At 43.0% G+C, this 25,950-nt stretch overlaps 6 protein-coding genes and 2 pseudogenes across 6 annotated transcripts in view; 3 read left to right on the plus strand and 5 right to left on the minus strand.

The window, feature by feature from the left end:
* Nucleotides 1-1,094, minus strand: part of LOC119768224 — a 3,300-nt pseudogene extending 2,206 nt beyond the window's left edge.
* LOC6036700 (pickpocket protein 28) overlaps nucleotides 1-5,011 on the plus strand; it is a 14,226-nt gene extending 9,215 nt beyond the window's left edge. Inside the window, exons 2-5 of the mRNA XM_038256288.1 lie at nucleotides 3,041-3,542; nucleotides 3,599-3,877; nucleotides 3,992-4,576; nucleotides 4,644-5,011. Of these exons, the coding sequence (XP_038112216.1) occupies nucleotides 3,041-3,542; nucleotides 3,599-3,877; nucleotides 3,992-4,576; nucleotides 4,644-4,899 (1,622 nt within the window). The 3' untranslated portion in view covers nucleotides 4,900-5,011. The remainder of the gene's footprint in view (nucleotides 1-3,040; nucleotides 3,543-3,598; nucleotides 3,878-3,991; nucleotides 4,577-4,643) is intronic.
* Nucleotides 1-25,950, minus strand: part of LOC6051685 — a 505,391-nt gene that overhangs the window by 446,934 nt on the left and 32,507 nt on the right. The window contains exon 2 of the mRNA XM_038251263.1: nucleotides 8,209-8,281. The gene's annotated coding sequence lies outside the window, so the exon portion shown is untranslated. The remainder of the gene's footprint in view (nucleotides 1-8,208; nucleotides 8,282-25,950) is intronic.
* On the minus strand, nucleotides 1,487-1,635 carry LOC119768175 (annotated as a pseudogene).
* LOC6036702 (pickpocket protein 28) lies at nucleotides 17,126-18,930 on the plus strand. The gene is made up of 2 exons (XM_001846655.2): nucleotides 17,126-18,607; nucleotides 18,659-18,930. The coding sequence occupies exons 1-2, from the start codon at nucleotides 17,136-17,138 to the stop codon at nucleotides 18,918-18,920; spliced, it is 1,734 nt and encodes a 577-aa protein (XP_001846707.2). The 5' UTR covers nucleotides 17,126-17,135; the 3' UTR covers nucleotides 18,921-18,930.
* Nucleotides 19,052-20,827, minus strand: LOC6036703 (pickpocket protein 28). Its single transcript, XM_038256356.1, has 2 exons — nucleotides 19,347-20,827; nucleotides 19,052-19,295 (listed from the first exon to the last, which is right to left on the minus strand). Exons 1-2 carry the CDS (start codon nucleotides 20,825-20,827, stop codon nucleotides 19,052-19,054), a joined length of 1,725 nt encoding a protein of 574 aa, XP_038112284.1.
* Nucleotides 21,409-23,245, plus strand: LOC6036704 (pickpocket protein 28). The gene is made up of 4 exons (XM_038256364.1): nucleotides 21,409-21,423; nucleotides 21,496-21,884; nucleotides 21,939-22,934; nucleotides 22,990-23,245. Exons 1-4 carry the CDS (start codon nucleotides 21,409-21,411, stop codon nucleotides 23,243-23,245), a joined length of 1,656 nt encoding a protein of 551 aa, XP_038112292.1.
* On the minus strand, nucleotides 23,828-25,517 carry LOC6036705 (pickpocket protein 28). Its single transcript, XM_038256378.1, has 3 exons — nucleotides 24,836-25,517; nucleotides 24,115-24,730; nucleotides 23,828-24,059 (listed from the first exon to the last, which is right to left on the minus strand). Exons 1-3 carry the CDS (start codon nucleotides 25,515-25,517, stop codon nucleotides 23,828-23,830), a joined length of 1,530 nt encoding a protein of 509 aa, XP_038112306.1.

The raw sequence follows: 25,950 nt of genomic DNA on the forward strand, positions 1-25,950 counted from the left end.
CCAGATAAGAATAGAATCCGAAATGTTGCATGCTCCAGCTTTCCTGAGGGAAACTTCGGAGGGAACCAGCTACTAGATGGTTCGATTGGTCTTTCGCCGCTATGCCCAAAGTGCACATCAAACAGATTAGGCATAGTTCACCATCTTTCGGGTCACATCCAACGCACTCGCGGTAGTTATGGCATCGAGTGCCTGGTATAACAACCGGGGATGGAGGGACGAGCAGAGAGTCTCATCCGTAATCCCGCACAAGTTTCAAGTTATGTTTTTTGCGCCTTTGGTGTTTCAACTGAGTACCATTGGCTCGCGCGCAAGATAGACTTCTTGGTCCGTGTTTCAAGACGGGTCCCGAAGGTACCTCGATATTATCGTTGCCTCAGCCGTCACTGGGAGTGACGGTCTGCGTGGAAATCCATCACGCGTCCGGCTGCACACCACGCAACGGTAAGTGCCAGGTTACGATGTTCGTCTTTCGACCTGAGCGTCGCTACTGTGGGACTAACAACCAGATGCCAAGGGGCAATTGCCGGACCTGTAGTCGTTTTCTTGACTAGCGGTTTCGTAATGGATCGCAACGTCCTCGTAAAGCAGAAGATAAATACCCTTCAGCAGACCAGTGAAGGCCAGCCACATTGGCATATCTCCGCTTTGGATAATCGAGTTCAACGGGCTTGACCCTAGGCAGTTTCACGTACTTTTGACTCTCTATTCAGAGTGCTTTTCAACTTTCCCTCACGGTACTTGTTCGCTATCGGTCTCGTGGTGATATTTAGCTTTAGAAGGAGTTTACCTCCCACTTTGTGCTGCACTATCAAGCAACACGACTCCATGGAAAAATTTTCCACCATCAGCGCCGTCCTACGGGCCTATCACCCTCTATGGGAGTAAAAGCCACATTCTAGTTGAACTTGGACCTTACGCTGGGCATGGCAGATGACAAATTTTCCAGTACACGGAACCGGGTAGACACACAAGTGCATCACCCCTACGTGCTGAGCTCATCCCTTTTCGCTCGCAGCTACTCGGGGAATCCTTGTTAGTTTCTTTTCCTCCCTTCATAAATGTTAGGGGTAGTCACACAATATTTGAGGCCACGGTTTTAGACACAGTGTGTCCTCGAGTCAAGTTTGTACGCGCGCACCGATGTGGTCGTCGCACTCGAACCGAGGATCTTAAATGTTTTGCCACCACATAAGGTAGCAAAACACCATGCTGCGTGCGTACTCTCGTATACTGTATCGATTTTAGACCCGGGAGCCACCCGGTCTACCTCAGTGCACCGCCCCAGCAGTCGTGAAAGCCTCATTGCTCGGAATCTGTGCAGTCTTTCCAAGCTTGTTTATAACCCTTATAATCATTCTAGATACGCTCTAGTCATTGTAATATTATCACGACTGCAACCTTTCTTAGTCATTTGTTACATTTTTATGACTGCAACCCTCGATCGATACCTACGAGAGTACAACACAGTTAGATGTATAAATACAAGCACTCAAAATTGTGTACATCGCGTTGTACGATGTGTATTATGCGTTCAACTTGTCAATGTTCATGTGTCCTGTAGTTCACATTATGACTCGCATTTAAATGCGGTCTTCATCGATCCACGAGCCGAGTGATCCCCTGCCTAGGGTTTGATGGTTTGTTATGCATTCGCATGTATTCAAAAATGAAACACTGTTTTGATGGTTGCACAGTACTGCAAGAGTTCTGTACAGGATGACCAGACCTACCGTGCGTGTTTGCACGGACCACGCGTACCGTGGTAGCGTAGCGCGTTATAAAATGAACCTATCACGCGCTCACTCGGTGCCGCGATATTGACTAGCCAGCCTTTTGGTAGTTTACTCCGAGAGCCATCCATACTACCTCAATGTACCGTCCCAGCCGGGTAGTCAAAACGGCTGGCTGTGTGCACGCTCTCGGTGGTAGATACGTACATGCATCTCCGAGTGCGCACCGCTCCGCAGAACCGCGTATGACGTTTCCGGTTCGATGGTGTAATTTTCATATACGCTCATGAACGACAAAAAAAATACACCTCTGTGCGCGCACACGACAGCCCTCACATCGACACACGAGTCGGAGTACACTCGACTCACCTCAATGTACCGTCCCAGAAGGGCAAAATTCACATGTCCAAGCCAAGCCAACTTTGCTTCTTAAGCCAACTTGGCTTAACATCCCTTAAGCGAATTTGGCTTGACGACGACACCTCTGTGCGCGCACACGACAGCCCTCACATCGACACACGAGTCGGAGTACACTCGACTCACCTCAATGTACCGTCCCAGAAGGGCAAAATTCACATGTCCAAGCCAAGCCAACTTTGCTTCTTAAGCCAACTTGGCTTAACATCCCTTAAGCGAATTTGGCTTAACGACGACACCTCTGTGCGCGCACACGACAGCCCTCATATCGACACACGAGTCGGAGTACACTCGACTCACCTCAATGTACCGTCCCAGAAGGGAAGTCAAAGCGGCTGGCTGGGTGCGCGCTCTCGGTGGTAGATACATGCATGCATCTCCAAGTGCGCACCGTTCCGCAGAACCGCGCATGACGTTCCCGGCGTATCCCAATTAGGAATAAATGTGCATCGAATAAGCATTTTACGTGCATTAAATGTAAATTAGGTGCAATTTGTAAAATAAAATGCATGGGAAAGAATGTACACCGAATGTCCACTGAATTCCCATCGAATGTGTAAAATGCATTAAAATGCATTCGAAGTGAGCCACCCTTGCTTCAAAGTATAATTAATCTCTGTAAAGGTGTTGATACATTTAATAATAACATTAGTTTGAAACCTAAAAATGCTTGGTAATATTGAGTAGAAAATGGTGTTAATTTCAATACACGTTTGGCAATACAATGCATTTGAGTGGATCAAAAATTCTACCAGCCAATAGCTGACAAGTGGTAATTAATTATTCAAATCTATATACCGCAACTTCGTCAGCACGGAAGTGTCGTGTCCAAACAAAAAAAAACAACTGCAGTCAAATCTGAAGCACTTGTTTCTCATTCGTCGTTACAGTCGAACCAACGCCAAATAAGATGCAACTTTTCAAGAATCAGGCCGGTTGGACGCACGTTTTCGGCCAAAACTACCCCCTAGTTCGGCACACCACCGTAGTCCACCCATTTGCCCGTAAACCCATCCACCCGAACAAGGGCAAGTGTAGCTGGCGTAGGATCCGTCCCGGGTTGCGACGACTGTTTCTGGAGTTCTGCTCCAACACTACGATCCACGGATGGCGCAACATTGAAGCGGCGAAATCACTGCTGGAACGCGCCTGGTGGACGATCGTGCTGGCCATGTCCGTGTTTGGCTGTGCCGTTTTGATTCAGAACGTGTATCACAAGTGGGACCAACATCCGGTGATTGTGAGCTTCGATGATACGCCCACTTCGGTGTGGAGTGTTCCGTTTCCGGCGATCACCGTGTGTCCGGAGGCGAAGATCAGAATGGAAGTGATGAACTTTACCGACGATTTCTACACGTACTTTCATAGCAACGAAACCATGAGTGAGATGAGGTGACTTGAGTAGCTCATATTAAATTGTGTAATTAGTTGATGATTTTCTTTTACAGACAAGACCAACTGATGGCGGTTTTGCAGATTTGTGACGAATTTTTCCATAGATTTGAAGCCTATCAAGAAAAATATCCCAACAACTCGATGGACGTAGTGAAGGTGTTTAGGAAAGTTTCAGTACGGATGGATAAAACTGTAATTTGGTGCAGGCAAGGGGGCAAGTTATGCGCTGAAGACTTTACTCATAGCCTCACTGAGGAAGGAATTTGTTTCACCTACAATGGCTTATCGCAAGAGGACATGTTCAACGATGGTGTCCTGCATGAGGAGTACCGGTACTTGACAGAAACTAAAAGTGCCATGAATTGGACACTTGAAGATGGGTATGCCCCAGATACACCCTTTCTTACGCACCCAAAGCGAGGTACAGGATACGCTAACCGGTTCAGGATGAATCTGGCAAGCTACAACAGTGACGTCGAAGCCCATTGCGTTGAAGAGCAGGGATTCAAAGTGGTTCTGCACTCACCGGACGAATATCCACTTCCGTTTGCCAAGTACGTACTGCTGCCCCTAGATCGAGACATCAACATCGCAATCCGTCCAGAAATTATGGTCACAGCTTCCGAGCTGGCAAGCTACTCCCCGATCCGTCGGCAGTGCTACTTTAGCCACGAGCGTGAACTCAAGTTCTTTCGAGTGTACAATCAGAACAACTGCGAGCTTGAATGTCTCACCAATTTCACACTGGCCAGGTGTGGTTGCGTTAAGTTCTCGATGCCAAGATCTGCCGGCACTCGAGTTTGCAGCACAGCTGAACAAAAGTGTATCATGGAAGCACACCATAACATGCTCAAGGTGTTGTCCGAAAGCCGCATGAACAACAAGCTGATCGTTTCAGCTTGTAACTGCATGTCAGCCTGTAGCTCGATCAACTACCTAACCGAAGTAACTCAAACCACCTATGACTACATTGAAACCATCGGGCTGCGATTGACTCCCTTGAAACCAGACGCGGTCAAGCGGTTGGAAAAGTTTGTAAACCGTTGACAACCAACCCACACAGCAAACTCAAGCTAACAGTTTAACACTTTCTTGCAGCATGGAATCGTCCAAAGTGAGCGTCTACTTCAAGGGGGCCGAGTTCATCGGGTCCCGTCGGAACGAAATCTTCGGCCTGACGGACTTTATCGCCAACTGTGGCGGCATCCTGGGACTCTGTCTGGGGGCAAGCTTTGTGAGCTTGGTAGAACTGCTGTACTACTGCGTCGCCCGGCCACTGCAGCTGGTGTCAAAGTCTACGGGGCGCAAACGAAAGGTCGTCATTGTGCAGGAAAAGGGCTATGAGCGATACTGATGGTGAATACAAAGAAAGTCCACAATCCAACTGAACAAATTTAGCAGTTTATTTTGTTGTGTTATTCCATCGTGTTAAAAAAGCAATTAAAAGTCGTCTTAAAGATTCTAGATAATGATTATTGCATTATTTATCTCTAAAATCAAATTAAATCGCTCTACAGCAATACCTTGGCGTTCTCGAATGCGAGATTCTTACTCGAAACTAGGTGTTCGAAGGCTTGATTTCTGAGGCAATTGCAAACCTCTTTTTACATCTAAGCCTCCATCCACCCCGGGATTCGAACTGACGACCTTTGGATTGTTAGTCCAACTGCCTACCAGCGACTCCACCGAGGCAGGACCTAGGGAGACGACTCCTATACCTGGAATGAGCTGACGACCTAACCCTCTAGGATGGACTGGGGCCAACATTTACTTCCCCGTCCGACGGAAGGCGTGAACAGACAAATCTCGTCTTGAAAAATGCCACCGGGACGAGCGCGAATCAGTGCAGTACGGAGCGTCGGATCGAGGTGATCTTTGTTGCGTTGAGTTCGTATGAGTCCAAGGAAGGTTCTTACGCCAAAAAGTGACAACTTTGGCCACTCTTGAACCGATTCCGGAAAATCTGCAGATTGTATGGGAAAAGTTGTGTAAAATCAAATTTTGAGGCTGAATAAGCAAACAAGCTAAAAACGTCAAGAAAGCAAAAAGGGCAGGCAGAAGTTTGCCGGGAAAAGCTTGTTTATCTATATAATCCTATAACTTGAAACAAAGTAAATGATTCTTGCATCGGACGACAAAACAAGCCTAAGCTCACGAAACTTATCACCATTGTATTATGAGATTGAAAACATAAATATTAAATCAATGTTGCATAACATGTTTATTCCATTTACGTCACCACGACATGTTCTTACAACCTACGACTGCATTACTGATTACAAATTTATCTAGTCTAAGATAAGCTACAATACTAAAAGCTGCATCAAAATGTCACACATCCAGGGCCGCACTGATTTGACGCAAGTGTTCGGTCAAAAAAGTTCACTGATCAGTCCAAGGACAATTATTCATCCCTTTTCTCGTCGCCCGCTTCGGTCGAAAAAACGCAGCTGGAACTGGCATAAAATGCAAACCATTCTGAAGCATCTTTTCGAGGAATTTTGCTCCAGCACCACAATTCACGGAATGCACTACATTGGGGCGTCGAAAACCCTGCTCGGACGAATTGGCTGGATGATTGCGTTTGTCTTCTCTGTACTCTGCTGTGGAATGCTCATACAGAACGTGTACCAAAAGTGGGATAACAGTCCGGTAATTGTAAGCTTTGACGATGCCCCTACTCCGGTGTGGAAGATTCCGTTTCCGGCGATAACCGTCTGTTCGGAAGACAAGATAAGTGCGGATGTTATGAATTTTACAGAAGATTTTTACACACATTTTCATACCAACAAAACATTGAGCGAAAATAGTCTTGATCGTCTGATGGCAGTGCTACAGATTTGCGACGGGTTTTTCCACATGGATTCGTTTTATGGCGGGAAATATCCAAACGAGACCAAGGAAGTAGTTTCTTTCATAGATGAAGTGTTGATTCGATCCAGCGTCATGTGTGGTTATGAGGATGAGTCTTGCAATGAAGGCCGCATTTCTGAAACCCTCACCGAAGACGGCATCTGTTTCACGTACAACGGCTTCTCTGCCAAAGATATGTTCAACGATGGTGTTCTGCATGATCAGTACGAGTATTTGTCGGAAACTCGAACTGCTGTGAATTGGTCCATGGTAAATGGATATGCTCCGGGAACACCTTTTGAAACTTATCCATTGAGAGGAACAGGTTATGCACTTCCGTTGCAGTTTGAACTGGAAAGAGATACACGCGATATGGAGGAGTACTGTACGGGAAGACATAGATTCAAATAATTTTACATTCTCCGGATGAGTACCCTCTTCCGTTTGCAAAGCATTTGATGATTTCTTTGGACCAAGATGTCGAAATAGCAATTCGGCCGGAGATTTTGGTCACCTCCGAAAACCTTCTCAGCTATTCTCCGAATCGTCGGCAATGTTTCTTCAACAATGAACGCCAGCTCAAGTTCTTTCGCGTGTACAATCAAAACAATTGCGAGCTCGAATGTATCACAAATTACACGCTGAAAGTATGCGGTTGCGTAAGGTTCTCAATGCCTCGAACGGAAGAAACACGAGTGTGCAGTACAGCTGAGCAGCAATGCATAAAGGAGGCCTACCGCGTTCTTCAAATGTACAGCAAAGATCAGGTTATGGCATGTAACTGCATGTCAGCTTGCAGCTCTATCAAGTTCCACACCGAAATAAGTCAATCTGCGAATGACAAGGCGTCTTATGAACTGCGGTTGGGAATTTTCTATGGGAAACCTTTTGATTCCGGAGCATTGTATTAATTTTAATAATTTTTAAAAAGGAAAATCATATCATGTATCCTTCTTTCCAGCGGATTTTACACACCAGTGAAATTTTTCTACAGGGAAACCGAGTTCCTGTCAATGCGCCGAGATGAGCTGTTTGGACTGACGGACTTTATTGCCAACTGTGGTGGAATCCTGGGACTCTGTCTTGGCATTAGCTTTGTCAGCCTAGTGGAGTTGTTGTACTATTGCGCAGCCCTGCCATTGCTACTGGTAAAAGAAGGAACTTGCCACAACGGGAAGGTTGTAATCGTTATCGTCAAAGAAAAGAGTGGCGATGGACGATTTTGAGTTTTCTACTGATACTTCACCAAAAAAATATATAGGAAGGAAAGCTGTGGCCAAAGATGAATATCAAAGACTCTCTCGTTGATTTTGCTGAAATCGACGCGATGCGAAACTATAAATCGCCAGTAGCAATTTGTCAAAACAGTAATTTCACACTAATTAGCCATTTACCACCTTGGTTGAACTATCGCAAACCATCAACCTAAATCTTTCACCGTTTCAGAGTGTGTAAATAGTCGCCACCAATTTACAGCACTTCCGACGTGGACGACGACGAAGCGATACGATTCGATGCGTTTGCGTGCTGCAAGACAAACGACTGCACTATTTCAAAGACCCTCCAACCACCCCAAACTCTTGGTTTCACTGAGGAGGGAGGTGACACGGAGACAGTAATAAATTTCACCCCCGTAACTCCCCCACCACCACCAACATTACCGGACTAGTTTGGAGTCCGCTGCTAGGAAGCAAATTATTTTCTGTCACCCGATAATGGCTTTGTAAATCGGTGGGAAATTATTTGCGCCAATTAGAGGTTCACTGAGTTGTGGATCCTGGTGGACGAGGCGTGGGTGATGTGAACTTACCTTATTATGTTGACTCAATAACCCATGCCCATGGGTCAGGAAAATCCAGGTGGGGAAGATTAGCAGGAGCGTGCTGGAAGGAGAGATCGATACTTGTGGTTAGTTATCGCTTGTAACACTTTGATTTTTGAATAAAATGTAAAAATATTTATTTCTCTGAACGAAATTAAATGCTTCGGTATTTCGCTAGCGGCATTTCTTTATGATCTTGTGATGATTGTTTTTATTATAATAATAATATCTCAAATTTTGACAAAAACAAAAACAAAAACAAAAACAAAAACCAATGACCAATGACCAATGACCAATGACCAATGACCAATGACCAATGACCAATGACCAATGACCAATGACCAATGACCAATGACCAATGACCAATGACCAATGACCAATGACCAATGACCAATGACCAATGACCAATGACCAATGACCAATGACCAATGACCAATGACCAATGACCAATGACCAATGACCAATGACCAATGACCAATGACCAATGACCAATGACCAATTACCAATGACCAATGACCAATGACCAATGACCAATGACCAATGACCAATGACCAATGACCAATGACAAATAAAAAATAAAGTTAAGAAAAATTGTTCCTATCAACTTCGGATTTTTCCGTTTTCTCAAGTTTATCGAGAAATTTCAAACATTTTTGCAATGTTCCGGACAATAACAGAAATGTCTCTATTTCCATCCATAAGATCACACCTTCCACGATCTTTGCATCCCTCTCCATCGCCCGGAAATTGATATTTGCCCAAATTCCACCTCCATTAACGCAAAGACGACCCCAGATTGCGACTTGCGCCCTCCCCAGAGTGCTGTTTATCACGGGTAGAATCAATTAATCTCATTCTGGCGTACTTTGCCACGTTCCAAGGAGGAAAAAACGGATTCCTCAAGGGAGAGGACCCTTTTCCATGCATGAGCTTTCGTGTTGTGTTAAGCTTTTTGGGATGCTGCTCCGGAAATGACCAAGCTTACCGTGTTAGGTTTGCTGAGGGATTTAGGATTTTGGTTCTCTGGAAGCTTTCATATTTTGTTTAGTATTTGTTTGTGGTTGAGAATCTCTTAAAAATTGATCAATTTTCAATTAAGGATGACATAAATCAAATAAACTTCAAAATTTAAAATGCTAATCTTCTAATGCAGGGTTAAGCAAATATTTTCCCCTCGAAACTTGCACCAAAGTTGGGAAGGTCAAACATAGTGCTGATTATGTTCTCCAAGGTTCTGTCAGCTTGGCCAAGATGACGGTGCCGAGGAAAAACATTTGCTCGACAGTAGTTTCTCGTTTTTTTTTTTTTTGCTCTACCTCATCTGCTAGCTGATCAAAAACTTTGTCACTGGTGCCAAAGCTGCTGCTGCTGATGCTATGAGCTTGACTTTTGCACTGCCACCAAAAAGTTCAAACTCACTTTAGCAAGTCATAAATTAAGCTTCCGACCCTTGCCACGTCCCTTGATTTCCTCACCAAACCGGGTGAACACAGCTGCGAGCAAGTCTAATATAAATTAATCTTTTCTGGGTTGTTGATGTTATTGTTATTCTCGGTTGTAGCCAAGTTTTGAGTTTATGGAAGTGCACTTCAAGTTTTATGAATAGTGTAAATACTATTTGTGCAATAAGTTTAATATTGTATGATGATTTTAAAAAGTATTTGGTGCATTAATGGTTCTAAATCCAAGCAAAATAAGGCCTAATTTTAGGCTGGAAATAAAAAAAACTCTCCCATCAAGTATCAGCTGTTCGCGCAGCAAACGCTCCTCACTTTCCGGCTGCAGCCGAGGACCCGAAAAAAAGTTTGAATTAAAACGTCATAAATTTTCATATTTCTTGCTGAAACGATGCAAAAAAGTTTCCCACATGGCACATACACTGACAGGTGCACACATACGCCCTGGCACACATACACTCACTTTTAGTGAGTTTATGTAGAATAGAGGTTTTATAACGGAGTCTGATAGCGTAGAAGCAGAAAACGTTGTGCGAAAGTTTCACGGAAGCGAAATCACTTTTTTTCTGGAGAGAAAAGGCTTTCTCTGGGTTAAAAGTTTGAAAAGTCGAAGTTATTAGAGTGACAGAAGGCTGCAGATTAATTGAGGTGACTTTGGCTTTTGAAAAGTTTTGATCCGCGGGTGGAAATTGCATTTTGATGGCTTATTTATTTTTTTAAACTATCATGCGTCTCCATCAAAACCACATCCCAGCAACAAATTGGTGGAGCAATCTTAAGTACAATTCCATCAACACCACCGTCAATAGCCACAACCGACCAGGGGTTGGGAAACTTTCGTCTATTCCTCCTCGTCAAGTGGAAAGCGGAAAATCACGTTTCTCCGGCGGAGTAATGACAGCGATATAAATCTTTCAACGCCGTAGATAAGAAGTGTGTGCGGGTGGGGTAAAATTTATAGTTTGTTTGCTTAAGTTTTCCCAGTTCGCTCACTTTCCTTCCTTCTTTTGTGGGCAGCAAACTTATTGTATCGTCTCCGAGTAGTGCTGTTGCTATTGTTTGCGGGAAAACGAAACCGGAAAAGTTCGCCATCGATTTTCCCCACTTTTGGGCAAGTTCAAAAAGTACAACGCCAGCAGCAGTACCAGCGGCACTAAAGTGCATTCTTGAGTTTTGGCGGGGAAATTAATTTATCAAGCGGAAACTATTCTTAATTTCGTTGGCCATTAAAAGCTTTCATTTCTTGAGGGACTAGGAGGTAGGATAAACGGCATTTCTTTGAAGCAAGGAAGATAAATGCTTTCGAGATCTGTCGCCAGAGATCGGCGCAGCGAATTAATGCTAAGGTGGCCACCACCTCAACTACCTCCCACAATCACCCAGACGAGATTTATCTTCATCACTTTATAATCAGCATCATCATCACCGCCATCGTCACCAACCGTTTTCAACCCACCCGGAAAATTCTTGTATTTTCCCCGGGAAAGCCTTTAGGGAAATTCCCCAAGTATGTACCTTGCTCAAACGATTTCCTTCTGATGTCGGAAGAAAGCAAAAGGATTTCTTTAAAATCTCCCTGTGGAGCTTTTTCCTTTCGTCCATATTCATTCATCAACCGAGAGGAAAATCTTTGGACCATTTCCACCCGGTCCAGCACGGACCATGGGCAAAAAGGTACTATGGATGGGGAATTCCTGGGCAGTGTCCCGTTCTGTGGGCACGTTTCCGGTAGGCAAAACAACATTTATCATTGCTGACAGTCGGGCGGCTCAAAGCGTAGCAAAGATGGGTTTGGAATGTGGAAATTCTTGAGCATTGACAGTGGTTTGCATTGATAGCCGTTCAAGGAGTTATTTGTATGTTTTACTACTTTCATTGTTGGATTAAATTGTTGGTTTATAATACAACAACACTGAATAACTATTTTGAAGATTTTCAGTTTGATGATTCTTTATGTAAAATGCAGATATTTACAGATATATTATTGAGCGAATTAAATGTGTTTTTTAATTTGTACACTCGATCTTTTAAAAGTATTTTCATTCATGTTTCACTTTATGCAATATTTTTTGCTGTGATAAAATTAGCAGTAATTGCGAGTAGTAAGGATTTCTAAGATCGATGACACGATTTATTTCAGTTGAAAATTCAATCTTTATTAAATCATACAGAATCATTTTTTTTATTTATTCAAGCAATCTAAAGAGCAAACTTATTTTATGAATCGGTCAAAAAAAAGATTAACGTCATGATTCGAAATCCGGACACTTAGTAGCATATCATTTTTGTTATAGCTGGAAAAAAATCATGTAAGATTTTGGAAACGTAGAAATATCATCAGGATGTAGTACAAACAGTAAATTTTAAGAAAATGCATGCAAAATATTTCTTTTTTAACCATTTTTTATCAGAATTTCAAAATTAAAATGACTTGTTGGGCTTCAAATCCCGGACACTGATAAAAGCTGATTCGAAATCTGGACACTTTTGCTTCGAATTCTAGACACTCGATTTTGCTTATGAATCGCACAAATTTGAACTGAAATTTTAGTGAATAGCATTCTTTAGGTCTCAAATAAGCTGTTAATATCAAAACAATCGATAATTTGTAAAAACAATTGCTAGAATTTAAGGAAATAAGAACCATACCTATGAAATATTTCAGTGAAATGTTTCACAATTTTGGTAAACTCATGGTTTAAATTAATTTAATTTTTTGACATTGGCTACAGCGTTCAAACATATTTGAAATGAATGTTGATGTTAGAATTTAACAAATAACACAGTTTTAACAATAATAATGCAACCTTATATCAAAATAATTTACATATAAAACAAGATGAGGTGTCCGGGTTTCGAAGCGTCCGGGAATTGAATAGAATTCATTCCTAGTGAATTGTTTTTTTTTCTTACTCCATACTCGCTATATGATATGCTCATAAATCCTCAATTTTCTGCTTATAAAGAGGCTATCGCTTGATAGTTATTCGAAATTTATTTTCATATAAGTGTTGACAAGTTGTAACCAGAAAAAAATCTGATTCAAAATGTGGTAACCGACCGCAGAGAATTTTTCTTGCGTGTTCTAAATTAGCAAAATTTTAAGATGAATGTTTTTTTTATTTTGCTGGAAATGACTAATTTAGTGTTAAAAGATAGTAATAATATTTTTTAACTGTATAAGTTTTGGCAGAAACATTTGTAGCCCCCTAGATATTTTCAAATGAAAATATTGAATAGTGAGAGGAGAGACAAAACAATAAAATGAATATAATTGAAATTTTTGTTACATTGCATATCATTCTCGAGGTGAACAAATAAAATGGTAAGAAACTGCGTATTTTAATTACGAAAATTTGAGTACCCAAAAAAGTCATCGATGGAATTTTCAATTTATCGCAATTTTAGTGACAAAATTTTTCTCCTTTTTGCGCATGGCGCATCTTAAGGGCCGGATTTTATTCGAAAAAATAAATCATTTCTCAGAATCATGTAAATGAATCTCGCCCATTTTTTGAGATACTTACGTTAAATCCTATACAAATATTTTCAGTCCAGATACGGCATTTGAAGTGACTTTTTCAAATGTTTGATTTTTGGGACACTATTTTATTTTAAAATATCGTCCAAGGCAGCTTAAATTGGTGGAAATGTAGTAAATTTATGACTTTTAAAAAAAATCTGTTTTTTTTTTTGTGAAAATCGAAGAAAATGGCCAATATAGGTCTTATTATAAGGCACTCCCACTTCAATTTTGAGCCAAATTGTAGCACTTTTTTCCCTTAACTTTTACTTGGAACTGCTATATAAATATAGACCGAAGATTTTTTTTTGGGAAAATATGTTTTTCCTTATGTTATATATTTTTTGCTTTTTTTGATATTCCTAACAGAAAATTTCAAAAATGGGTCTTAATTTTTTTTACTTCGACCAGAGCCGAGGGACAAAATTTTCCTTTTAAAATTGGCTAGAATATATATTTTTCCCAGAAAAGCTTTATAAATAGTTTGGAACAAGGAGTCTAATTAACAATTTAAAATGCAATTTTCTGCGTTAATAAATCATAATACAATTTTATTATGTACCAGAAATAGTTTCATTGTGATGTTTGCATGAGTATTTTTCAATCTAAACCCCCAATTCCAATGTCACCCCTTCTGGCAGTAATTTGTAGAACCTTAAAACTTCCAACTTTCAAACCATTATTGTCATTCACACTCTGGTCACGCAACGTTAACAAATCCACCGACGAAAAGTAAAAAAGTACACCAAAATAACAAACCAAATCTGTCTAGGTCTAATTTTAATTGCCGGTTGTACGGGCGAAAAATGTCCTCCATCATCACGGACCAACATTTAACGTGCCTCCGGAGAACATCCAGATTTCCAGTCTCAGCAATTAAATCCCATTTCGACAGACTCACCAACCGGAGAACCAGACAGGCTCGACCCTCAGGATAGTGTCGTCAGTCAAAACGGGTACAAAGTGTGTAGTCAAAGTTGGAACAAAAAAAAAAGGGCTCCGCCGAGTAAATATTGTACATACGGCAATCAACTGTAAAATCACGAAATTCAACTGCCATGGTGCAATTATCCGGCCGTGGTCCATCCGAACTTTTTTTTTGTCGCTGATTTCCTGACGTGCGGACCCGTGTAAAACATGCAACTGCCATGGCCGGGCTGTCCCACGTGGATTTGCGTTCCGTCCCAGCGACCATGCACACGGAACGCTTAATAAAATAACCGTCTATCGATTTCAATTCAATTAAGTTAATCAAGTTATTTCCAATCCAATAAAATTCAATCCTGAATGGTGCTGCTGCTGCACCCTCTCTCTTTGGTGAAGCGGAAATCCCCTTTTTTCGAAGCACGAGCGCTTTGATTTTGACTGGGGCGGGCGGTCGTCCCATCAACGTGATTTTTCCCATGGACGGAAGGGGGGAACGGGGAATCGTCCACACATTTCGTGTCTGGCTCGTCAATGGTCATCAAGCTGGGGCAGGACCGACAGCATCAACAACAACAAAAAAATGTGGAACCCTTTTTTCGACCATCGTACTTTGAGACACCAGTCGAATGCTGGACAAGGCGGTGGCAGTGATGGGAATTGGTTCATAGCTATAGGATTCCAGCTAAAGGGCTTTCCCATCACTGACCAGAAATGGACACGTCTGCTAGCCTTCTTTGTGTTCCATCCCCATGGCCAGGACAATACGGAACCGGTTGATATGATGGCCGGGCGTTGAAATCATACGAACCAGAGCCATTACGGCTCACACAGAGTTCCAGCAACTTGTCGCACACACACAATGCGCCGATGACTCGGGGCCATTTTACATCATGAATATTAATTAGTTTAACGAGCACCCACTCGCATCACTTTCGCAACTCCAGAAACATGTCAAATTGCCGACAGCAGTCAACGCGTTCGGAGTTGCAACGTGAGCTGCCAAATTGAGATGATGGGGGCCATCAACCGTAACTGGCAGTTCTACTGAGAAAAGTGTCCACTATAAAAGGGCAGGGCTAACAATCGGTGCACAGAAAAAAATATGGTAATATTCATCAGGGAATGTAGACATTGACTGGTGAGTTTTCATCAGATTCACATTTTTACACATTGTTTTTAGGTAAAATTACTCAAAAACAGATAATATTTTTAAATAAACTGAATTTTCGACCTTCTAGAATTCAATTTTTATCTGTGTAGTTTAGCTAAATGTAAAAAACATTCAAAGTTTTTTTTTATTAGAATTTAGGCAAAATGTTAGCAGGGTGGCCATCAATTTGCTACAATTTTTTGAGTTTTTTTCCGATATCAGAAATAATATTTCTATTGATGAAACCAGTTACAAACAGACCGTTTTTAAACATGTTTTTATCCTAAACCCTAACCTCTTAAAAGTTTGTAGCCACGTCCTTAAAAATCCCAATTCAAAATCAATGTTTATTTGTTTACGTTTTCAATGTGAAAAATGTTAATAATTGGGTACTAAATCCCCATGTAATTTTTTATGTACAACGGTAAAAAACACGATTAAAAACCATTTCTGATCACTTTTTTTCATTTTAACGCAACAATTTTTTTTGTCAAGACAACATTTTTTCGATGGATCAACTATGGTCCCCTAGGAAAGAGCTGTCAAGTAGGAGCTTTTCTGTCAAGAAGGACCGCGGGGTTAATTTTTCAAAATTGATTCAAAAATCCATTTTTAACTCTTTGTGGTCGTGCAATGGGTCATTGTACTCAGAAAAATAAGCTTTATCGCTGTAAACAATAATATCAGCAATCTAAGCTTCATTTTAGGACCCAATTTCTTAGTAATGCCTATTTTTTCCTGCGCTACATATTTTTAGCAACACATTTGTAAAGTGATAAAAAAAAATTGAAAAAAAAAATAGAATATTCATGAGAGAAAAATCATTTTTCTAAACAATCCTTATCTTATCCTGAAAATAAACAAAAATACATTAATCAACAATTCATCTTTATTTCAAAAAGTGTCGAAAGGGAGAACTTGACACTGGAACGCCCAACGCATGTCCAACTTACACGGACGCCCAAGCCTCCCAAAAAAGGTGGAACGGTAACTTCAACTCGCTGGTTCTCGGGCATAACTCAGCCAATCGGGACGATTCTTGTTTCCAGTGATTTGTAAGAATATCTAGATGGTCATAAAATTGTGCAGAACTTGATTTGAACAAATCTGTAATTTCTGCGACCGAAAACATCGTTCCACGGAATTTTTGGCGATTTTTTTTACACGCGAAAAAAAAAGTTTGAACGATGTTTTTGATCGCAAAAATTACAGATTTGATCAAATTAAGTTCTGCAAAGTTCTAGAATTATCTAGACATCCTTACCAATCACTGGAAAGAAGAATCATCTTGATTGGTTGAGTTATGCCCGAGAACCATTGAGTTGAAGATACCGTTCCAACTTTTTTGGATCCTTGGGCGTTGGAATGTTAAAAAATATCTTTTAAGGTTAGGTTTTAATTTTAAGCATTTTAAATATGTTTATCAACTCCAAAACCATTAATTAGATAAGGTAGGCCATAATGTCGTTTATGTCCTTGTCTATATTTTTACAAAACTAGCTTATGCCATGAAAAAGGCGGTAAAATTAGTTTTCTGCTTTAAAAAAAAAACTGTAGAGGAAAGACATGATATAACAGTGACAAAAACAATATTTGCATGATTTTCCAAGTTTAATTACAGACAATGTGATGACACTGTTTAAACTAGCAAATATATCAAATTGATGCGGACACCATTAAAAACAGAACGACTAATTTGCGTGAATTTTCCAACTCACGCTATACGATGCTCTAAATGATAGTTTTATGCAACGACAATTATTGTAAAAAATCTCACGTAACATCCGCCGTGTGATGGCCAATGTCAACTTATAGGTCAGCAGTCAATTAGTCTTGGACGAGCTTTTAACATGACAAGATGTACCAATCCGATCATATCCGCGAGTTCCCACTGCTGTACAGAAACTTCACACCAGCGCAGAAACCTGCAGTGATTCCGGTAATACTGCAAAGCAAAGAAGTCCAACCCGTCAGCAAGTGGAGCAAAATCCGTTCCGGGCTGCAGGATCTGTTCATGGAGTTTTGCCGTCACAGCACGATCCACGGCATCAGCCACATTGGATCGCGTCAACGCTCGCTCTTTGAGAAGTTCTGGTGGGCGTTCGTGTTCTTGCTGTCGATGTACGGCTGTGCGAAGCTGATCGACGACATGTACCGGAAGTGGGATGAAAATCCGGTTTTAGTGGCGTTTGACGAGAAGGCCACGCCCGTCTGGAACATTCCGTTTCCGGCGATAACGATCTGTCCGGAGACGAAGATTCAGAAGAATCATGTGAATTTTACGGATCTGTTTATGAGGTATGCCCATGGAGATCGTCAAGGACTTGACCGGACAGAGTTGAACATTCTTCTGGCGTCGCTACAGCTTTGCAACGAGTGGTTTTTCGTGAGACCAGAGTACGATCGTATCTATGAGTACTCTAATCTTAGCGAAAGTATCGTCAAAACTCTACAGCGAATATCACTAAGATTAGACGATATCATTTACCACTGTCGATTGCACAATGTTCCGTGCAAACCACTATTTTCCGAAACAATTACCGAGGAAGGGATCTGTATGACCTTCAACGGGTTAAGCTCTGAAGAAATGTTCCACAAAGATCATCTGCACTCGGACTACGAATATCTATCGGAAACTAAAGTCAGCGAAAATTGGACGCTTGAGCGAGGATACTCAAGTGCAGCAAATCTTAGCTCATATCCGTACAGAGTGCTGGGATCGGGATATCAAGCTGGAATTAAAGTTCATCTGATGACCACAAAAAACGATCTGGAGTATCATTGTCGCGAGAGTCAAGGGTTTAAAGTTTTGTTGCACGCTCCCAGCGATTACCCGCAGGTGGCCTCCAAGTTCATCCGAGTTACACTCAACCGAGACATTGCAGTGGCCGTCAAGCCTCAGATCATCAGCACGGAAGCTGCTCTCTATGACTATGAACCCGTCCGTCGCCAGTGCTACTTCAACCGGGAACGTCAGCTCAAGTTCTTTCGGGTGTATTCCCAACCAAACTGTCAACTGGAATGCCTCACAAACTTTACCCTTCTGCTTTGTGGGTGCGTACCGTACTGGATGCCCAGGTCGAGCCAAACTCGTTTCTGTGAAACGTACGAAATTCGCTGTGCTTTGGGAGCTCAACAAAAGCTGATGTTACTGAACGCCCGAAACCAAATCCAACATCAGTCGGACAAACGGATTAAATGCGACTGTCTACCTGCGTGTAACTCAATTCAGTACGATGCAGAAATTACTCAAACCATGTTCAACTTTAAGGAGACGATTAAGCTACGCCTTGGACCGATCAACATCACCTACCAGGACATCGTTGATAAGTATGACCTTGGAAATCGTGTTGATTCTCCACTAATCCACCGACTTTTCAGCAAACTGCTCTCCAAATTGGAGGTCTACTTCAAGGACGTACAGTTCATCACATCGAAGCGCACGGAGATGTACGGCTTGACGGACTTTGTCGCCAGCTGTGGCGGAATTCTCGGGCTGTGCATGGGCGTCAGCTTGCTGAGCCTGGTGGAGTTGCTGTACTTTAGCACGATCCGGCCGTTTATGCTCGTCAAGAGGACCGTGCAGCGCCAGCAGAAGGTCGTGCAAGTTGTCGGCCAGGGTAAGAAGTTTTGCTATGGTTAGAACTTTGAATGCTTGTATAATTAAACTCTGCTTAACAATAAATGAACCAGTAATGTGAGTTGCTTCAGCTATATTCGACAACATAAGAAATTTAAGAAAAGAAAACCCTTTATTCATCACACAAACACAATCTATTGAAAACTCTCGACCTGTACGATCTTCACCTTACGCCGCATAGTATTTTTGATCAGCATAATTGGTCGAATCGTAACAAAGTACAACAGCTCAACCAAGCTAAGCAGGCTGACGCCCATGCACAGTCCAAGAATTCCGCCACAGCTAGCGATAAAGTCGGTCAAGCCGTACATCTCCGTGCGCTTTGAAGTGATGAACTGAACGTCCTTGAAGTAGATCTCCAATTTTGATAGAATTTTGCTGAAATGATTGAACAAATGTTAACAGGTTCGCTCTGCATTAAAGACGTACTTTTCGACAATATCCTCGTAAGAGATGTTCGCAGGTCCAAGTCGTAGCTTCATCGTCTCCTTAAAATTGAAGATCGATTGAGTAATTTCGGCATCATAATGAATCGAGTTGCACGCAGGTAGACAGTCGCAGCTGTTTTTGTTGTCCGGCTGTTGCTGGATTTGAGTTTGGGCGTTTAGCAGCATTAGATTCTTTTGAGCTGTGAGCACGCACTTGAGTTCGTACGTTTCACAGCATCGAGTTTGGTTCGATCTGGGCATCCAGTACGGCACGCATCCACAACTCAGCAGGGTGAAGTTTGTAAGACATTCTAGCTCACAGTTTGATTGGGAGTACACCCTGAAGAACTTAAGCTGCCGTTCGCGGTTAAACAAGCACTGCCGACGATCTGGCTCATAACCATGAAGAGCTTCTTCCGTGCTGATGATCTGCGGCTTGACGGCCACGGCAATGTCTCGACCCAGCGTCACTCGAATAAACTTGGTGGAGACCTGGGGGTAATCTCCAGGAGCGTGCAGTAGCACTTTGAAGCCTTGACTTTCCCGGCAGTGGTACTCCAGGTCGCTCTTTGTGCTCATCAGTTGTACGTACATGCCAGCTTGAAATCCCGATCCCATGCCTCTGAATGGATAGCTGAATACATCAGAACCAGCAGCATAACCGTCTTCCAAACTCCAGTGTGCTCCACTCTTCGTTTCCAGTCGATACTCGTAATCCGAATGTAAGTACTCCGTGCGGAACATTTCATCAGACTTCAACCCGTTGAAGGTCATGCAGATTCCCTCCTCAGTGATTGACTCTGTGAATGATAGCTTGCACGGGACACCGTTCTCCCAGCAATGGTACATGGTATCGTTCGGGGTCAGGGAAATTTGATGAAGGATCTTTACGATACTTTCACTTGTCTTGTAGTTGTCAAACTTGTGGTCAAATTCCGGCCTCGTAAAGAACCACTCGTCACAAAGTTGCAGCGTTGCCAGCAGCAGATCTAACTCCGTCTGATTCAGCTTCACTCCTTCACCGTAAGCAAATCGTAGAAACAACTCCGTAAAGTTCACCTTGCTCCGTACGACCTTCGTCTCCGAGCAGATCGTCACGGCCGGAAACGGGATTGCCCAAACCGGGGTGACCTTCTCGTCGAACGTTACAATCACGGGATTTTCATCCCACTTGCGGTACATCCCGTCGATCAGCTTACCACAGCCGTACATTGACAGCATAAACACCGCCACCCACCAGAACTTTTCGAAGAGCGTTCGATGCCGTGATCCAATGTGGCTGATGCCGTGGATCGTGCTGTGACGGCAAAACTCCATAAATAGATCTTTCAGTCCGGAACGAATTTTTGTTAGTTTTTTGGTGGAACTGAGCTCTTTGTGGACGACCGTTGGAGCTGGCTGGCTCTTCTTCCGGGGAGAAGGTTTTCTGTACAGGAGGGGAAATTCTCGGACTTGATCCTCCAACCAGTCGAAATGGTACATCCTGTCACGGTGAAGGTGCCGCTTAGATTGATGGCACACCTGCTCATCAACTCATGTCAATTGTGATTCGAATATCGTTGCATGCCGAATCTTCTGTGTAGAAATAATGCAATTTCAATGTAACGAAGAGTTATTTTGCATGTAACTTTTGGCACGATTTTGTGCTGACAGCTCACAAAGGAAAAAAAACTTTTAGAGTGATTATTCAATCAAGGTTAATAACGATGTAATTTATACTAAGGCTCAAACAATTTTTTCAATGCATTATGATCTGTTTTGGCTTGACTTCTGTGAGGAAGGTATAATTGTAAATTCCTATAAAAAATCACTTTTCACATGAACTTCATCAAAATTAATTGCTGTTCATTACTTACATTGTGATTACCTTACGAACACGGTGCCTAACCATCGTTTATATCTGAAAGGCTAACGAGACAACTAAGTAACTAACACGGTGCAATAGCATTTAAGTAACAAAATAGTCGTTAGTCAAATTGATCTACAAATGGATGTATCCTGGTTGAAATTTATTGAAACACCAATCAGTCAAATCTCATATTTGTCACTGAATAGAAGCCAGAATGTTCCCGGCAAAAGTACAAACATATAATAAATTAAGCCCTTACACGGTTTTCCCATTCTACATCAAGGAATTTCCAACTCCTAAGCTATCAAAATCAAGAAACCCTCTAACCACTCTCCGCAAAGGAATCGGTAACCTCTTCCGAGAATATTGCTCACACAGTTCAATCCACGGCATCAACTACATCGGATCCGCGCAACGATCCCGCTGGGAACGCCTCTGGTGGGTCGCGATGCTCATCCTGTCGATCTACGGTTGTACCCGACTCATCCAGAACATCTACTACCGCTGGGATCACAAACCGGTCATTGTGAGCTTCGACGAGAAGCCCACGTCCGTGCTGCAGATTCCCTTCCCGGCGGTGACGATCTGCCCGGAGACAAAGTTCCGCCCGGAATGTTTGAATTTTTCGGCACTGTCGGAGAAGTTTTTCGAAGGGAATGAAACAGGAAAGGATACCGTTAATGAAGAAGAGTGAGTACCTATTTTGGTGTAGTTGGTTCATTGAATGATGGGAAATGTTTTCAGGATTCAGACATTGTTGAGTTTGATTCAAATCTGCGATCGCCACTACTCTCACGAACCTTATCAGTCCATGCTGGCAAAGTATAACTTACACGGTAACATCGTGGAAACGCTACGGCAGTTATCCCCAGGAAAGCCCAAGAAAGTCTTGTTTCAATGCCGAATGAGCATGTACTCTTGTGTAGATTGGTTTAAGGAAACGTTAACAGATGAAGGAATCTGTTATACCTTGAATCTTCTACCGCAGAAAGAGATATTCCGGCAGGAGAATCTTCATAACGATTACCACTACTCTACAAGTTTGTACAATACGTCAAGCTGGTCTTCAGATGATGGGTACGATTCACGAGCAGGCCTTCTAACCTATCCGAGACGAATCCTAGGTTCAGGATTCGAATCAGGAATTTACCTGCAGCTTCAGATCCCAACATCTTACGAGGATTATCACTGTCGTGAAGCGCAAGGTTTCAAGGTATTGCTGCACTCCCCAGCAGAATATCCCGTAACTTCGAAGAAATTTCTCCGTCTGACGTTCAGTCACGAAGTTACAATCGTGATTAAACCAGAGATCATGCTTACGTCGAAATCATTGCACAGCTACACACCTTCCCGGCGCCGTTGCTTCTTCAGCCACGAACGGAAGCTCCAGTTCTTTGCGATCTACAACCAGGCCAACTGCGAGCTGGAATGCCTCACAAACTACACTCGGAAGCTATGCAGTTGCGTCCGGTTCTCGATGCCTCACCATGGAAGGACCAAAATTTGCGAAAGTTATCAACTAGAGTGTTGCATCCAGGCTGAGAATGAAGTTCAACTGCTGATCGCGAACGAAGGTATCGGAAAGGAATCGCTGAGCGAAGATCAGTGCCGTTGTCTACCCGCGTGCAACTCGATCGAGTTCGACACCGAGATCACCCAAACCAAGTACGATTTTCTCAAGTCGTATGAGCTTCGCTACAAATCACGAATCCCAGCGGATGTGCTGAAGAACATAACCAGGTTAGTAACTCTTCGAGTAGTTGTCCAGATGTATAATGATCACCTGAAATTCCAGCATAAACTTTGCCAAGCTGGCGATTTACTTCAAGCAGGCTCAGTACATGGCTATGAAGCGCAACGAACTGTTTGGCTGGACGGACTTTATTGCCAACTGTGGCGGGGTTCTGGGTCTGTGCATGGGAGTCAGCTTGCTCAGTCTCGTTGAGCTGCTGTACTACTGCCTGGTGCGCCCGGTTCTAATGCTTCGCCAAGGTCGCGAGTCCCCGCCGGTAGTAGCTGAGCGGATCATGACCGTGCGAAGCTTGTACTAATGTGTTGCGTGACTTTGTTTTATGCTTGCACTGTTTGAAAAAGTTTGAATGTTTGAATAAAATTTAAAAATATATAAAAAAGCATGTTCTGAATTTAAACGATATCCTCCCTTTTCCTGCTTATCTTGTCAACATGACAAAAATACAAACATAACCCAATTTCTCCCCCCAACCTGCACCCAGACATTTCAAAACTCATTTTTCATCCCGCATCTAGCTCGTTTGTTCCTATTCCACAATCGACACATCGAAACAAAAAATAAACCCGCACAATTCGACACGTCAGCACCCCGCCTGAAATTCACCAGGTGTGTCCGGTTGCAGCCGTGTTGTCCCCGACCAATTTCACCTGCAGTGCCAGGTGCGGCAGTGTCACACGCCAGCAGATGTTGAGCTTTTTAATCGAGCTTAGCTGGCGAAACTTGACGTCAGCATGGAGGATGGACGGAGCGGGGAAAATTGATTAGCTCCAGTGACACAGTGGCACATTCTGGGAGGGAGGACATCGCTGGGGAGTTTGTTGAGTAATGTTTTTTGAGGTGGTTTGCTTGAACAGTTGAATCTGTTTGAGTTTATTTGTGTCTACCACACTGGTTTGTTGTCTTCAGTCTTTCGACTGTTTCTAATTAAAAGGACAGGTTTAGCGATGAAGTAGTACGCTAGTTCCACAGTGCTGAACAGGCTAAAACCTAGGCACAGCCCCAGAATACCACCACAATTGGCGATGAAATCCGTTAATCCAAAGAGTTCGCCTCGACGCATCGATAGAAATTCGTCCCCCTTGAAGTAAATGGTAATCTTGGAGGTCTGGGTCCTAAAAAGAGATTTCTGTCAAACAAATCACATTCACTCGAATGTATCCAGCTTACTCATCAACTCGTTGCGTTGCATTTGGAACGATAGGAGCTGATCTAAGAGCCAACGTTTGCCAGCTATTATACTTGGACTGGGTTATTTCGGTTTGGTACTCGATCGTGCTGCAGGCCTGCATACAGTTGCACTTTGAGACGACGACCGTCTCTTTGAGCTTTATCTTAGCCAGCGATTGTATCAGGTACGATTGGGCATCCAGGACGCAACGCATCTCCGGGGTGCCACAAACTCGAGTTCCCTCCGTGCGAGGCATAGAGAACTTTACGCACCCACAGGTGGCCAAGGTGTGGTTCGTAAGGCACTCTACCTCGCAGTTGTTCTGGTTGTAGTAGCGAAAGAACTTCAACTTGCGTTCATTGTTGAAGAAACATCGACGCCGTTTCGGGGTGTAACTGTGAAGTACTTTGGCCGTGGTCAGAATCTGCGGCCGAAGGGCAACTGTTATGTCCTGTTCCAGAGGAAGCAGGACGTACTTGAGCGACGGTACCGGATATTCGTCCGGAGAATGAAGAACCAACTTGAATCCTTGCTCCTCCTTGCAATACGATTCAATGTCTTTGATCCGACTTCCAACCTTGATGTGGTATCTAGTAGCTGGACCTGTAGCTCTCGCTGGATGTCAAAATCAATACCGCAGATATGGAGATCCTGCTGAATGACCGTCTTCCAAGGTCCAATTCTCTGCAAGTTTTGTTTCCGTCAGATATTCATATTCACCGTGGAGAACTCCGTCGTTGAACATGTCCTTCATGGAGAGTCCGTTGTACGTGTAGCAGATGCCGTTGTCTGTTAGGGTTTGAAAGAAAGCCTCTCTGCAGAAAGTTTTGCCGTAATTGCACCACTTGATCGTGTCCTCCATCGTGACTGATAAGTTTTTCAACATAGAAACAATTTTTGGTGAAACATCTGGATAGTTTTCCGTGTACATTTTAAAAGTATGGAAAAACGAATCGCACAACTGCAGCACCGCCATCAGTTGCTCTTGCCTTGCTTGATCCAAAATGCTGCTGCTGTGGAACTCCGTGTGGAGACACTCGGTAAAGTTGAACAAATCTGTTTTGATCTGCGCCTCCGGACAGATAGTCACAGCCGGGAAGGGAATCTTCCAGACCGGTGTGGGCTGCTCGTCGAAGCTCACGATGACCGGATTTTCGTCCCACTTGTGGTAGACCTGCTGGATGAGCAGTCCACAGCCGGCCACAGACAGCACGAATACGGTCATCCACCAGAGGTGTTCTAGCGCGGATTTGGCCATTCCGATGTAGTTCATGCCGTGGATTGTACTGTGGGATAGAAACTCCTTGAAAAGTGACTTCAAGGCAGAACGAACTTTGCTCGGTTGTTGTGCCTCATTATGTTCAACGGGCTCTTTCGGAAAGACTGGTTGCACAGGGATCATTGCATCGACTGAATAATTTCAGCTTTTCAAGTGCATTAGATTTATTGCTTTGAGTAATGCAATCAACTAAGTGACTGAAATTGTTCAAAAATTCATACATTTTTAATGAGAACTGGAAACTCTTTTAACTCGAAAAGACACAAAATCAATACCGCTCCGCCTAACGCTCCTGCACCATGACGATCCAACGTTGATCCGCTGAAGACCTCACCACCATCAGTGGCCGAGCCACGCAATAGTACAGCAATTCGACTAGGCTGACAAAGCTAACGCCCAGGCAGAGTCCCAATATGCCGCCAGAGTTGGCCACAAAGTCCGTCATTCCAAACAGCTCGCCACGGCGCGAGGACACAAAATCGGCTCCCTTGAAGTAGATGCTGACCTTGGACGATTTAAAGCTGGAAATTGATGTCATTAAACAAACTGACATGAA

This window comes from Culex quinquefasciatus, chromosome 2 (assembly GCF_015732765.1).
Source record: "Culex quinquefasciatus strain JHB chromosome 2, VPISU_Cqui_1.0_pri_paternal, whole genome shotgun sequence".
In the NCBI taxonomy this organism is placed as follows: domain Eukaryota; kingdom Metazoa; phylum Arthropoda; class Insecta; order Diptera; family Culicidae; genus Culex; species Culex quinquefasciatus.